Below are 13995 nucleotides of genomic sequence, written 5' to 3' on the forward strand. Positions count from 1 at the left end.
AACAATCACAGTTTGCAGTGATCACATTTGAGCAGCCATTGTGAGATCTTTGTGAAAAACACAAATACTAAAGAGTCGCATTCTTTGTGTCTCCCATTTATCCAATCAGCAAAGTTCAGACAGCACGTCTTCCTTTTTTTTTTTATGTTGCTGCTCTATGATCAAATCATTGGTTTTAATGTGGCAATTAAAAATACATAGAGCTGAGCATTAACAAACTGGAATACACTTAAGGGGCCGTGGATGACTCAATAAAGGCACGGATTGACTGCCATTGTTGTCATTTATCTTTATGATTGCTCTTTAATTGGACAAAGGCTAATTGTCTGCATACTGTTTTGGCTGCAAGATGGCAAATATTATTCATCATCATGTGTTCATGTGTTGCCCTAAGAAATAGATGCAGTGGTCCATATGAAATTGCTGGTGGTTTGATATCATAATAAAATGGCAAATACATACTACTTCAAGCATGGGAGTACTTACATTTGGTTTTTACAGGTGGTGTTCAATGAAGCAAAGGTGTGGGGTGCAACCTGTAAAAAAAAAAAAGTTGTGACATTTTCTTTAATACAGTAGCTCAGTTTTACCTGGAATGCTCTTTAAGTTTATCAAACAACAAACAGTGGCATGATGTTTTATTGCGTTCATATACTGATTTCATTATGTCTCCAGCAGCACCATTCCACTGGCCACTTTTTATTGAGAGTATAAGCCCTGCAAATGCTACAGTATTATTTTACAGTTTATACACTGAAGTGAGTTCTACTGCCCTGGAAAATGCCCTCTATGTGTAATATAAGTGTTTAGTGTTTAAAAAGTATATACTGTATATAACTGCGGGTGATAAAACTCAAATTAAAACAATGTAATCTTCAGGCAGTAAGGTCGACATCGTGCATTAACTGGTTTTCAAGTGTCATTTTTACCATAACTTAAAAATGGCAGGTCACAAAAGTTTGTGGTCATACCTCTCCCAAATGTGAACACATATAACAGTCCTAATGTCAAACTTGATTATTAAAACACACACAAAACCATTTTTTTTGTCCGCAGGACATTATAAGACTATTTTGTACGTTGTCAAAGACATGAATAATGCAGAGATCCTCATGGCCAAAACGTCTGCTACAAGGTCAGAACAGTGACTTTGTATTCCTTTGGGCACGTTGGGAAAGCAAACGTAACTTTGTGCATTTTCAATAAAAAAAGATAGAATGACCAAGCTTCCAACAAGACTTGAATTCAATTTCAAAAACTATTACAGCCCCTTGGGCACTTCTGTCACGTGTTGTGTTGTACATATTAGGTATGATGACTTTATCCAGGAAGAGTTTCAATCAAGAGAAAGAGTCAAATATAATAATTATTTCCTGTTATTTATATGTAAAACAGTTTAGCACCGGTGGCGGTTGCTGGTCTTTGAAACAGGGGAAGCACATTTCAGTTCGTTATTTACACATGAATTCTTATATAAATTCTGCAAACGAACAACTTGGACAAGAAAACGCTATAATTATGTAAAACTGAAATGCTATAATAGTGTTTTTCTTCACAGTGTATATACAATATGTACAAAAGAATATCCACACAGGACTCTGCTGTGGTGTATGTTTCTGCAACGCTGTCAATCAAAAACTGGTTCCGCCTTTCAGACAGTTCCTCCAATCATCATGCGGGTGCCCAGCGTCTGTTCCCTGGAAGTGAAGCTGGGCCTGGAAGTGTTCTGTGCCGTCCCATATGGCGCGTTTCCACTAGCTCGACTATAATTGCGTTCTAGCGCACGTTTAGTACATTTACATATTTACATTTAAACAAATGTAAATACAACAGAGTAAATATTTGACTACATTTTAGAGGAAGCTGAGCTTCCCTTGCTGTCTTAGAGCAATCGCCACTGCTTACGTCATAGCACATTTTGTGTGAACCCACTTGGATTATATGATTAAAAACAATGCAATGCGACTGACAGGTGGCCCGAGTTTGTTGCCGAGGGTTTGGATTTTTTGATTGACGGTATCAACAGAAGTATCTCTGGATGTCTGATCTTATTTTTAGCATTGGGCTTTTTACCCCTGTAAGGAAAAGAAAGAAGGGAAATCAATATTGCACAATTGGGCAGAGCCAATACAAGAATTTATAATGTCCTGAAAAAATAAACAGCTCTACTGAGTGACAGACGTCAAACACGCTCACCAAGGACAACAGATAAACACAGAGCCACCAGTCTACACAGAATATGGTGATAGTAGACTATTAGAAGAGAAATATCAAGGAGATATTACAAAAACACTCATAAGTAATAAGAATATGAAGGGCATATTGACATTTTGTGGAGCTGAGTTGACTTCTAGAAAAAGTATTACTGTTTGCAATACAGTTCCTTCTTTTTTAAACACCACCCTTCCACTTCCTATTGTCTTTCGTTTGTCCTCATTTTTGTTTGTCTGAAAAAGAGGTTGAAGGAGTGCGGCGGTGAAGCAGAAGGCCTCTCTTTCATAGAAAGATCTCAAATGATGTGGTGACACTCTTTGCCCGCTGTTGCATCAAATTTACCTTCAGACGGCCAAAAACAATTAAGTTGCTTTTTTTCTCTCTCTGTTTTTTTCCCGTCACTCCAGGTTTAAACTTACAGCTGCTCACTTTACATTCCAGGCAAATAATTCTGCACCCGTTTGACTCATGCCTTTATCTCTCTGTCTCCTCCTCTCTCACAGTAGCTCTTCTAGATGCCACTAAAGTCTCACAATTGATTTGCCTTCAATCAACAATTAAAAAAGTAAAAAAATAAATAACTCATTCAAATAGTTCATAAAGGAGAAATGTTTAAACTACAAAAGCAACACATTTTATGTGAGCACTCACCGCACTTCCGAAAAGCGAGTGCTGCGAGCACTCGGCCTTCATTGCAAATATAAAAGGTCAGTTAATGAAATGTTGCAGTTAAAGCTCACAAATGCCAGATTATTATCTCCTGCAGCTCATGTTTGTTGTGACTTAAGGATGTGAGTGTTATTACAAAAGAGAGACATGTCAGTCGCTTGGGAAAGAGCAGACGTACTTTAGGCTATGAGTTCTTTTCCTTTTTTCAGTTATGGAAACAACTCAAAGTTATCTGCTTTGCATGTGAATGGAGGGAGATTTCTTTTCCTTGTTTAATCTTGTTTCTCAGTCACGTCATATAGTATCGCGACTTGTTACGGGACTGAAGTGAATGCCTAGCGCCTTGAGAGTCATACTAATAAGGAGAGTGGGCATGAACGTGCGACGCTGTGATCTTTATCACGTTGGGAGCTGCAGTGCCCCATAATTGACGTGTCATAATGCACATCATTGAGCATGCAAACCCGACAGTCAAGGTTGACAGTCAGGTTTGTTTACAGACGTCATGCTTCACTGTTAACCAGGCTTAATTCCATCTTTTCTCCTGGATGGCGCTCAGTAATGTTGCACATCAAATTCCATTTGTCAGAGACAGCGGTACAGCGCGTGTGCTCTTGAATGTAGTAAATGTTGGAACACTGCAAACACCAGTTCAGTATTTCTCTGTATCTTGAAAAAGAAAAATTGTCAGCTGATCCTCATTTTCAGTGCGACAATCAGGAAAGTTTGAATGAAATGAAATTAATTTATTGGTAAAAGTTTCCTTCTTTTGCTGCAAGTATAGGCCCTCATTAATTACTTGTCGGAATGCTGACACTGTTGCTGTATCATAGAGATATACAGGATGTGTAGACACAGCCTTACATGCCACGTCTTCTTCATTTTGCGCACACTCCTGACATCAGACTGATTAATATCGGTGACAAATGGTGGCCGACTAATTTATCTCTCCTTCTGTCTCTTTCTCTCTTTCCTTACTATATTAATGACTCTAATCAACTCTAAATAAATAATTTGTGTCCCCCGGTGCATAAATCTCACTCCACCACTTGCGACAAATCCAAACTTGAATTGACAAAAGTACTTTGCAATGCGGTTTCTTTCCCCACAACCGCGCTTCACGCACTTTTCATTTTTCAATTGTCTTTGTCTGATAAACACCTTGAAGAGATTGAAGGAGTGCTGCAGTAAAAACAGAAGGCCTCGCTCTTGAACATGATGCGATGACCCCTCTTTTGCTGCTGTAGCGTCACGGTCGTGTCCATTGTTGTTTACTTTCGGAGGGACAAAATAATAAAGTTGCTTCCTCTATTTACACCTTTCGCTCTCTCTTTTATCCCGTCGCTCCTTCAGCAGTGCAGCGCAGCACTTGTTTTTTAAAAGTTAAAGCTGTTCACATTTGAGTCCACTCAGTGTTCCTTTTCACACGTTTGTTTGAGTACAAGTTGTTGTTGCGTGTTTATGCTTGTTCTTTTTGTTTAATTGCCTGCTAACGGCACTGTCTGCTCCGTAAACTGCTTCACTGTTTGTTAGCAGCGCTGGCCGCATTTGCTGCTGTGTGTTTGCTGCACTAGAACCTCGTGTAAATAGTTGATTGTTCCAAATCTTTAAAGCTGCAGACTGACCACGATCTCAGCTGTGCCCATCTGCGACAGTCACTGCCTCGTGCTGCTCGCGTGGCCTTGTCTACACTCTCGCTTTCTCTTTCTGGGACTTTCCTTACTCTCCGCTGTTCCACATCCGCTGCCTTTAATCACCATTTGCTCTTTCTCTTTGTTGTGTGCCAGTAGCACCAGTGATTTTGTATTATTTTTAGTTAAAGAAATGCATTTTTGTGCATGTACTGTACATGATGACAAGCGTTGGTTGAGAAAGCCAGTGTGTGGATTCACTCCTTCGGATTACAATGATTTTTGCAGACTGATTTCAAGGCAAACTTTGATTGTTTATTGCAAAAAAACAAGCTCTACTGAGGCCTATTCAAGCAGGGGAGGAACCTCCAGGCTGTGTCAGAACAGCACATCACCTGCCCGTGCTCTCTCTCTCTCTCTCTCTCTCTCTCCCTCTCTCTCGCTCTCTCTCTCTCTCTCTTGTCTCCTCTGTGACTCGCAGTGATAGTTGTGCTCGGCTGTGATGTGTTCACTGATGCTCGTAAAAAAATCCACTCGCTCACCGTCACTCTCCTCTCACTGCATCACCGCACATTGTCCTGTCTCTAATATTGGGAGAGACAATCTGGCTTTCACAAACCTACGCCCTTGCATCCCGAAACTTCCAGGTACTATAAGCATTATTCAAACACAGTCAAGTGATGTCATGTCAGTCAAAACAAAAGGCTTGAATGTCTGTGTGGCCCACAAAACACCAGCTATTTTCCTTTTTTGGCCCACCCACCTCTGATGTTGAATAACCCTGCCCTACATCATATGGAAATGTCTTCCGATATCTCGAAATGATGGAGTAATTTCTCAAAGAAAAGGGAGGTTAAAAGTAATAAAAAGCATACACCGTCTGCACTTTTACAGGGTCATTTAGAGAAGTAGCTGAATAGCAGTAACATTTAATCAGATTAGAGATAAATAGAAAAAAAGCCCAGAAACACACTTTGAGGGAATTGCATCAATTTATCTCTGACGTATAAATAAGTCTTGGAGAAAGACAAAGAGTTCATCTTACGATAAGTACTGTACATAGCAGGTCAGCACTGTTCCTTATGTAAAGTTTTTATTTTGGATTAGATACTTACTGTGTAACTACAGTTATTATAGTTACATTTTGACCGTAGCTGCTTCTTACACTAATTGTGCATCTTTCAAATCAGATTAGTTCAAATAAAATACCGAATGAATTACCTTTCATGTTTGTTTCTAACCTTGTTGTCTCACTTTTCAACATTGAACCAAATGTGCCACATTATTTGCTCAGTAGAAATAAAGGAATATTGTTTTCTAAAATAAAGACAGACAAATATTGTTTCACACATGTGCTCTGTGTTGCATAAGCTGATTGGCACACATCTTCCCTCAGGAACATCCTTGTAGAACACACAAATGTGCCGAGTGAATTTTTGAATATTGAATATTCATTAAATTTGACATTGTAGACAGGAGGGGAACTGACAAGCATATCAGCCAGACTCGCTCAACAGAATGCCCATCGTAATCCACTGATCAGCTGTGCCACGTGTGAATAACAAATAAGGAAGTTTGATGAGTGAAATCACCTGAGAAAGTGATTTTCTATTGTGAATACATTTTAAAATTATACATATCAAATAAAAAGACACAATTTGCATGTATACATGTTGAGTACAAGTTTAAACATTCTAGAAGGAAAAGATTAGAAAAAGATAGCGGTCCATTCTTGGTTTGCTGTACATCACAGAGCTCTCTGATCCATTCTTCTACGTTTGCATGGTTGTCAGTAAACACACAAATATTTACCTTCATGAATAAGAAAGCAGGTTTGTGGTCATATGACTGCTTTGTGTAAATCCATGTGCGTGCCTGCCTGCGCTGTGGTTGCTAACCGCTGAAGTGTAGCTGGGGTGTAGACTTTAAACCAATGTAAGCTGTTCATGTTTGACTGAAACTTCTTTCAAAAATTTTATTTTCAAAGTTCTTTAAAGGAAAGAAATAGATTTGTTTGCCTGATTGGGCAGATTTCATGTTAGGCAACATGCTGTTTTTTTAAGATCAAGAGGTTTTGGCAGCTTGCAATTCGTTATTTTTGCATACACACCAATTAGTGATACTGAACGTGACCTCTAAATTTTATTATTACACACCAGTAGTGAACACACAGACAAGCTGGGTGTGGGAGCAGTGGGCAGCACTTGCCTTGCTCAGGGGCACCCCAGCTCTTTGAACCATGGGCCCATTGTTTTGAATGTTTGGGTAAATACGCCAAAGGCATTGCTGTTGAATCTCTGGATGCTGTAGCTCCGCACACAATGAAAATGGCAAATAATACTCATACATACACATATTTTGCTCTCAAAAGGATGCATGTACTTGTACATGTACACATCATTTAAAAACTACCCAATCCTCTGTCTTCATTTTTGTTTGCAGAGACACTAAGAAAGTAAAACTAACATTGCTGACATGAAAATATCTAAAGACAATGTCTAAATGTGAATTGAAAACACTTGACTTTGACAAACATATGTATCACTGATGCAGAGTTGGTGAAATGCCAGTTTTTCAGCTACACTGTCTCATGGTGAGAGTGAAGGACAAAGTTACACAGTTACATTTTACAGAGGCTTCTGTAGAGGAGGCCTCCGGTCCCTCTTACACTAAAATGTAGCCTATTGTATATATTGTAATAGGCCCAACCAAAGATCCCCAACTTTATTCCAATTCATAAAAGATGAAAAGTGATTTAACCATAGGCCAGACCCAGCCAAGCACTAAAAGCAGTCAGAAAAACTTTTAAAAAAACAGCCATAAAATACACATTTCTCCAGCACAAGGACGCTAAATTCTGAGTTATAACCTTGCATCTTGCTTAAAAGCATTAATGCAGCATTTAACATATTGCCAGAATGTTGACCCGAGGAAAAGTATAGTGATTAAAAGGAGACAAAATATGTTTTAACTTTTTCCACATAGCCAAGAGAGCCAAGAGTAAGTTTTTCATACTTTTTTGTCTTTTCTTTGTGTTAATACTGCCCTATTTTCATGAATGTCACACACTCCTGAGAGAAGGATAGTGAGGAAGAGAACATTGTGGAGATGCTGAATCACAAAGCACATTGGAGCTGCTTTTAATTGAAAATTCACCCTGACCTGTTTGAGAAACCCAACCATGCATGCAGTGTTTACTTTGCCAAACTTCTCCTCTATGTACTTATGCCTCTGTCTTTTTGCATCATATCCCTTCATTGCTAGAAGCACCAATTTGAAGCCATGAATTAAAAATCCAAGATTGCAAACCCATATAACTTTATTATGGCCTTGGTGCCTTAATGTGCAGTAGTAATAAAAGTTACACGAGCACCATTTTAGTATTAGCTATCATCTAGTAGCTAATTACACAATACAGAGAGAGCGAGAGAGAATTGGAGAACTCTGAATTCCACTGAAGTACTTTAAAAGTGGGATGAATTAGTTCTTTTGTCATGATTCAGGACTTAAAATATGTGAACAAGAGAGGAACTCAAAGAGACAGAATTAATTGAAAGTTGTGATTAAAGGAATCAATGTGACCGTCAGTGGGCTGCACTCGGGGAGAGCGATTAGTGTTAAACAACAAAGTTGGACATGTGAATTAAAAGTATTTTCTTCAGTTGTTAGCATCAAAATGGACTTTAATGTTCCATTGAGAGTGCGATAGGAATTTATTTGTCCTTGTGTATCATTTAAATTCCCAACATGATGAGGCTATAATGAAAAGTTGCATTGCAGGTAGGTTGACGTCCCTCTTTACTGTTTTTATGGTTTTTCAAAATTTAAACCAGCAGTCATTCACAATAGTTACAGTAATTATTTACTGACGTACTGAGCTCCGAGTATTTAGTTCCCTTTTATCTGGTTAAATGGTTTATTTGTGCGTGTGTGTCCTGCATGTCACATCACATCACATTTAAACAGATATGACTGATAGCAGGTCATGCTTCGTGGGTATAGTTGTTCTCTGCCAGTGCATTCAGAGCTCAGGAATAAATGACTCATTTCAAGTATTACCAGTAGCATTAGGCTGCAAATCAATCATTGCGTATATGAACAATGACAAACAGGCCATACAGAAGGATTTTATTGGACTTAATGAATTGCCAAAGTATACTGAGGATATAAGTGGAACAAAATGAAATTCTAACTGTTTTTGACTGCCTTCATTGTAAAATGCAAGTAATGTGCATCCTCCCTGGTCTCGTGATTCAATTTGATCACAATTATCACGTCAACAATTTAGTTTGATTCAATTTCACCAATCCCGTAACATTGCATCCTTAAATATAGATATATACATATATATATATATTCATCCTTAAATATATATATTTAAGGATGCAACACAACGGGATATATATACATATATATATAACTGCACAGGGCTACTTTTGAATCAGTTAATAGAGGCAGTCAGATCAATATGAAATGAAATAAACATTTCTTTAAAAATGGAATTGAAATGCTCCACCTCCGAAAAACAAAACTAAAGTTTCTGCAGTGAAGCCGTAGCATCTAGTAGCTGGAAAATCAATGATTAGTTCTGTGGCTTATCATTTATGTGTTGTCACATAATTGTTGTCGAGGCAAAATCCTTCATGTCTGCATCATGATACAAGTATTCCCTACACCCCCACAGTAAAAAACCCACAGTCAGGCTTTATGTGACTAAACAACTGTCTGTTTGCTTTCTGTCTCTTTTCGGTTGGTCTCATTCCACTCGCGTGGTCTGCGCTGAGTTTCAGTTTAAACGAATCAAACTTATGTGTGAATCACTCTTAGTCTCCATCTCATCCTATGTGGCCCTTAAGCAGCTAAATGCTCCACTTTGTCTGTCAGCTTTAGCTCCTTGCTTTGTCTTGGTGCTACACAGGTGATACAGTATCTGCAGGGAAGAATGTCCAAGTTCATGTCAAATGTCCATGTGCAGATCAGATTTCAGTCTCATAACACAAGACTTCTTGTCTGACCGTTCTTTTTTCCTGCATGTCTTGTCCTTAGTGATATGGTCTATTGATAATGGTTTTATTATTATTGAAGAATCCTGCTAAGGTTGACTTGTGTGGCAGCGAACAAGATCCTGTCAGCAAGTGATTATTCAAAAATCAGTGCATTAATTAATATATCTGCCTAACAAGGACTCCTGGTGTTATTGTTGACAGTGGAATTACATTGGGAGATATTTTTGTGGAAGCAAACTAATTGACCAAAAGTAGTTCATTTACAAAGCAGTAATATTAGCTATAACTGCAGATTGTTCTCAAGGTGACAAGGAGCAATTAGACTGATATATTTAGACGAATCACTCTTCATGTTGTTGCAAACCAAAAATGTAAAATGTTTTACATGCACGCTTCATTCTCTTCATTGTGGAAAAAAGTCAGAAATGATGACAGCCATAATGAGCCATTCTTATACTTTGCATTGTAAAGCATTACTGACACATCAATTAGACCAAAACTCAAAGTTTTCAGAGCAGAATAGGAAAAAGGAGGGGGCCCACACATCTACTGTTTAATTTCCCATTGTGACACACTACATCACTGCTTATTTTCATAAAGTAAAGCTGGCAGTCATTTTGTTGAAGCAATCATGTGAAACAAATAACTTCTGGCCATTCTGCCTCCTGTTGTGACTGCTGGTGTCAGCGCTTACACACTGTGAATTTCACCATATATTTTTCCTCCTAGGTTCCTTTTCATTTTTGTTACAGCCATTATAACCATCCAATGGCATTTCATAACGCTCCTGTGAAGGGAATATGGAGTCATATTGTAGCTAAAGACCATTTTAACATGATATTTCATACCTGTATGCAGGGCCTGAAATTAACATTCACCAAGTACCAAATGCATGTAGGTTTTTCCATTATGTGAGTAAGTCTCAGGGGCCTACCCACTGTACGAGTAAAGTAAATATTTGATCCAAAATAATCATATAATAAAACACTATGCTAAGAGTTTGTACCTCGTGCACTTACCCCACCATGTTGTGTGAGAAATGGAGGTTAGGCGGTGTTGGAGTTTTCAGAGGCTGCTGTGTGGAGGCGAGTTAGGAGAAATGAGTCATTTGTGATCCATCTCTGGATTGCAGCTGATCTAGGAATATATTTGCTGAATAGTTTTTTGCATTAAACACCATAACCTTGTTTTCTCAATAACATACTGTACCATTAAAATTAAATTTATTATGTTGGCTGAGAAAGAAACATTTGCACATTTGCCCAGTGAGTCCTTAAGTCAATTTTGGATCCTGCCCTCTTATGGTTATTTTTATGGCAGCATGACACTGATCTGTAAATGCACTTTTTATTATAAACTGTAATGTCACGGCATTACACTTTATTCCAGACACATTTCTTTGTCTCGTATAACCCCGTCTAATGCTAAAGATTCTCTGCACCATGTCCAAATAGTGTCAAACTTTTCCAAATTCTGACCAACATGGCCACAGATTTCCTGCTGTTTCAGATTATTTTATGAACCCCTGCTGAGAAGAAAAGGAGAACATTGTCTGTGAATAATACACACACATCTCTGGAAATGTGCTGACCTGGAAAGCTGTGTTATGGGACAAGAGCTGAACAGCTAAAGGGAACCAGCTAGATGACATTGACAGCAAATATCCTATAACACATCACCATTAACTGTCTCCCCTCCAACACACACAGACACAGTCTGAGGAGGAGTGAAAGGCTTCATAGGCAGGATAAAGCCCAAAATAGATGAGAAACAGAGTTTATTCCAAAGTTGATGGCTGCTAACAAAGGTTGGTTTTGACTAACAAGGTGGTGTGGGTTAATAATTGACACTTGAGACACTAATTGACAATGAAGGAAGAGGACAGGAGGAGAGACACGTAGAGACTCGTGTTTTGCCTCACCACAGGGTTAGAATCACTATCCAGATCACAAAATAAAAGGAACATCGATTAACAACAAGCAAACTGCCACCGTGACCACAGTGGTTCATTTAGGAAGTTTGTCAGGTGATTTACCTGTCTTCAAAACCACACTGCCGGTCTTTTCTTGAAAAGCCATTGGAAACAACGTTTGACATTACTGTGCAAGTCTATACGTTTACGTTTGAATTACAGGGCAGCAAAGGGGGGCGTGGCTCCTCTGACTAGGACACAAGCTCGTGTGAAAGCCTGCTTTAAGACGTCGAGGAGGAGCTCTGAAACATTGTCCATTTTTATGTCACAGGTTACAGAGTTTGATTTTCTGTACAATAAGGTTCTTGAAATAATCCCTAATAATGGTAACATATATACAGAGATGTAAAAAGTACTAGAGACCAAGACTTGAGTTAAAAGTACTCAAAAAGGTGGCGTTTCTGATTCTTCTTCCATCTATACTGTATATATACAGAATTCAAACTATATCTTCATCCTGTATGAGCATATTCTAAAGAAATCAGATTTGTCAAATTGCTCTAAATGCAAAAGAGGAGTAGGTTTTCCTAAAGTACCCGACTTTGCTTCTCTCCTTTGATGGTCATTTTTTCGTCACTGTTCTTCCTTGTGTCTGTCAATACAGATGTTCCATTTTTACCCATGGCAGTTTATTTTTCAGCAGGACTAATCCAAAAATAATTGAACCAATTTGCTCCAAAAGTTGTGTGAAGGATAGGACAATGGCCAGAGAAGAATGTGCGTCAGATGTGAATAATATTTCCCCTTCTTCTCGCTAAAGTCTCAAGAAATTGTTCACCATTTAGCTTTCGGGTCCAACTACCAGGTAGTCATTTACCTTTCCACCTTTGGATATTTTCACTTGATCTAACAAAAGATGCAAAAGAGCTGCAGTGTGTAACATTAGTGATTGTTGTTGTTATAAACCTGCCTCTGTTTAGTCTAAGTGAACAGAAACAATGTAATATTGTGTAGAATTTGTAAGGAATTGATTTGTGGGCATTTCCTTGTCTGGCACAATGTTGCTGTTGCCTCCATCATCGAATCCTAAAGGAAGAAACACACTTTAAATAAATGACATTTGAACAGCAGCTTCCCTTTCCAGAAACAATACACTGTCAACAACAACACTGTCAAACGTTGACTGTTTGTTCAGTAGAAAGTACAAGAAAAGTTGGAGGACAGCTTGATGTCTGGATTTTTCTACTCATTGTATCACAACTGTTTTGTTTCTGGTGATGACACATCACAGGGGTTTTGCTGCCAGACTCTGCTCAAGGAAACAACTCCCAAAATCTCTCCAGACTGAGACAACATGAACTGTACAGACAAATCCTGGAGTTACTGGGGTTGAGAGTTCAAATCCCTCAGTAGTCATTAGGGCTAAACTGTCATGCACTAATGGTTCCGTAAAGACCCTTTTTTCCCAATGAAAACATCCACCAGATGGTACATGCCACGTGTTATCTTCTGCTATCAATTTTAACCCAATATCTCCTCTCTCTCTCTCTCTCAGGCTCAGACATGGTGGAGGCTCAGTGTCAGAGGTTTGAGGTGAGAAGTACAGATGGAGAGCGAGTTCTGTTCTCGGCAGATGAAGAGGAGATAAGCATCGGTACTGAGAAACTCAGAGTTACAGGTATGTTACAGGTAGACAACATGACTCATGTAACCTGCTTGTTAGGCTAATATTTTTAATATTCATCTTCAATCAGGGATTTATTTACCCTGCATCCAGGAGCAAGCTTTTTAATAAATGTCAGAAAGACACAGCAGAAGGCAAGCAGTGGACTTATTTCTGTTGAGTCATGTGATTGCTTTAAGACACGGGCACATAAGCTTGAAGACAGCGTGTTTTTAATGAGTGCAGCGAAACAAGATCATGTCAGCCAGCTGTGGATGAAGTTAGTTCTTCTTTTTTTTAAATGGAAAAAAAATTAAGAGGTATTTAGAAGGAAAACAGATAGAAACATTGACCTTTTGCGGTAACTACTTTCCTCACTCTATCATTTGCACATTGTTTGCTATGAGGTGAGTGAGCTGTGTGTGTGTGTGGTGTTGTTGATGTTTAGAAATAAATTCACCAAATGTGCATTTACACAAACTCACAAATTCAACATCCAAGTTGAACTACACACAAATAGAACATACACAACTGCACACTCACATATATAACCCCATCTTGGGTAATTGGTTGGATTTTTCTATTAGAGGCACTCTGGAGGAATGAGTGAGAAGAGGATGGAGAGTTAAAGGGGAGGAGGTCTAGAGGTGACTCTTGCTGTCATTTACTGGTGATGGAGGTGTGAGAACGGCAGTTGAACAGCTGAAAGAATGCAAAATGTCAACTCATCCATTCAGCTCATGCACTGAGGGCCAGTTGAGACATGCAGTATTAAGTATTTGTCATTTATTCATATCTATGTGTGTGTGTATATATATATATATATATATATATATATATACACACACACACATATACATAAGAAAAGCTCCAATCATTATGCATTTTAAGAGTCCCCCG

The 13995-nt window shown here is 38.6% G+C and overlaps 1 protein-coding gene across 2 annotated transcripts in view; it reads left to right on the forward strand.

The window, feature by feature from the left end:
- Nucleotides 1–13995, forward strand: part of LOC131467624 (zeta-sarcoglycan) — a 289872-nt gene that overhangs the window by 240415 nt on the left and 35462 nt on the right. For both annotated transcript variants that reach the window (XM_058641640.1, XM_058641639.1), the window contains one exon: nt 12988–13110. In XM_058641640.1, coding sequence (XP_058497623.1) covers nt 12988–13110 — 123 coding nt within the window. The remainder of the gene's footprint in view (nt 1–12987; nt 13111–13995) is intronic.

This window comes from Solea solea, chromosome 10, assembly GCF_958295425.1.
Source record: "Solea solea chromosome 10, fSolSol10.1, whole genome shotgun sequence".
NCBI lineage: Eukaryota > Metazoa > Chordata > Actinopteri > Pleuronectiformes > Soleidae > Solea > Solea solea.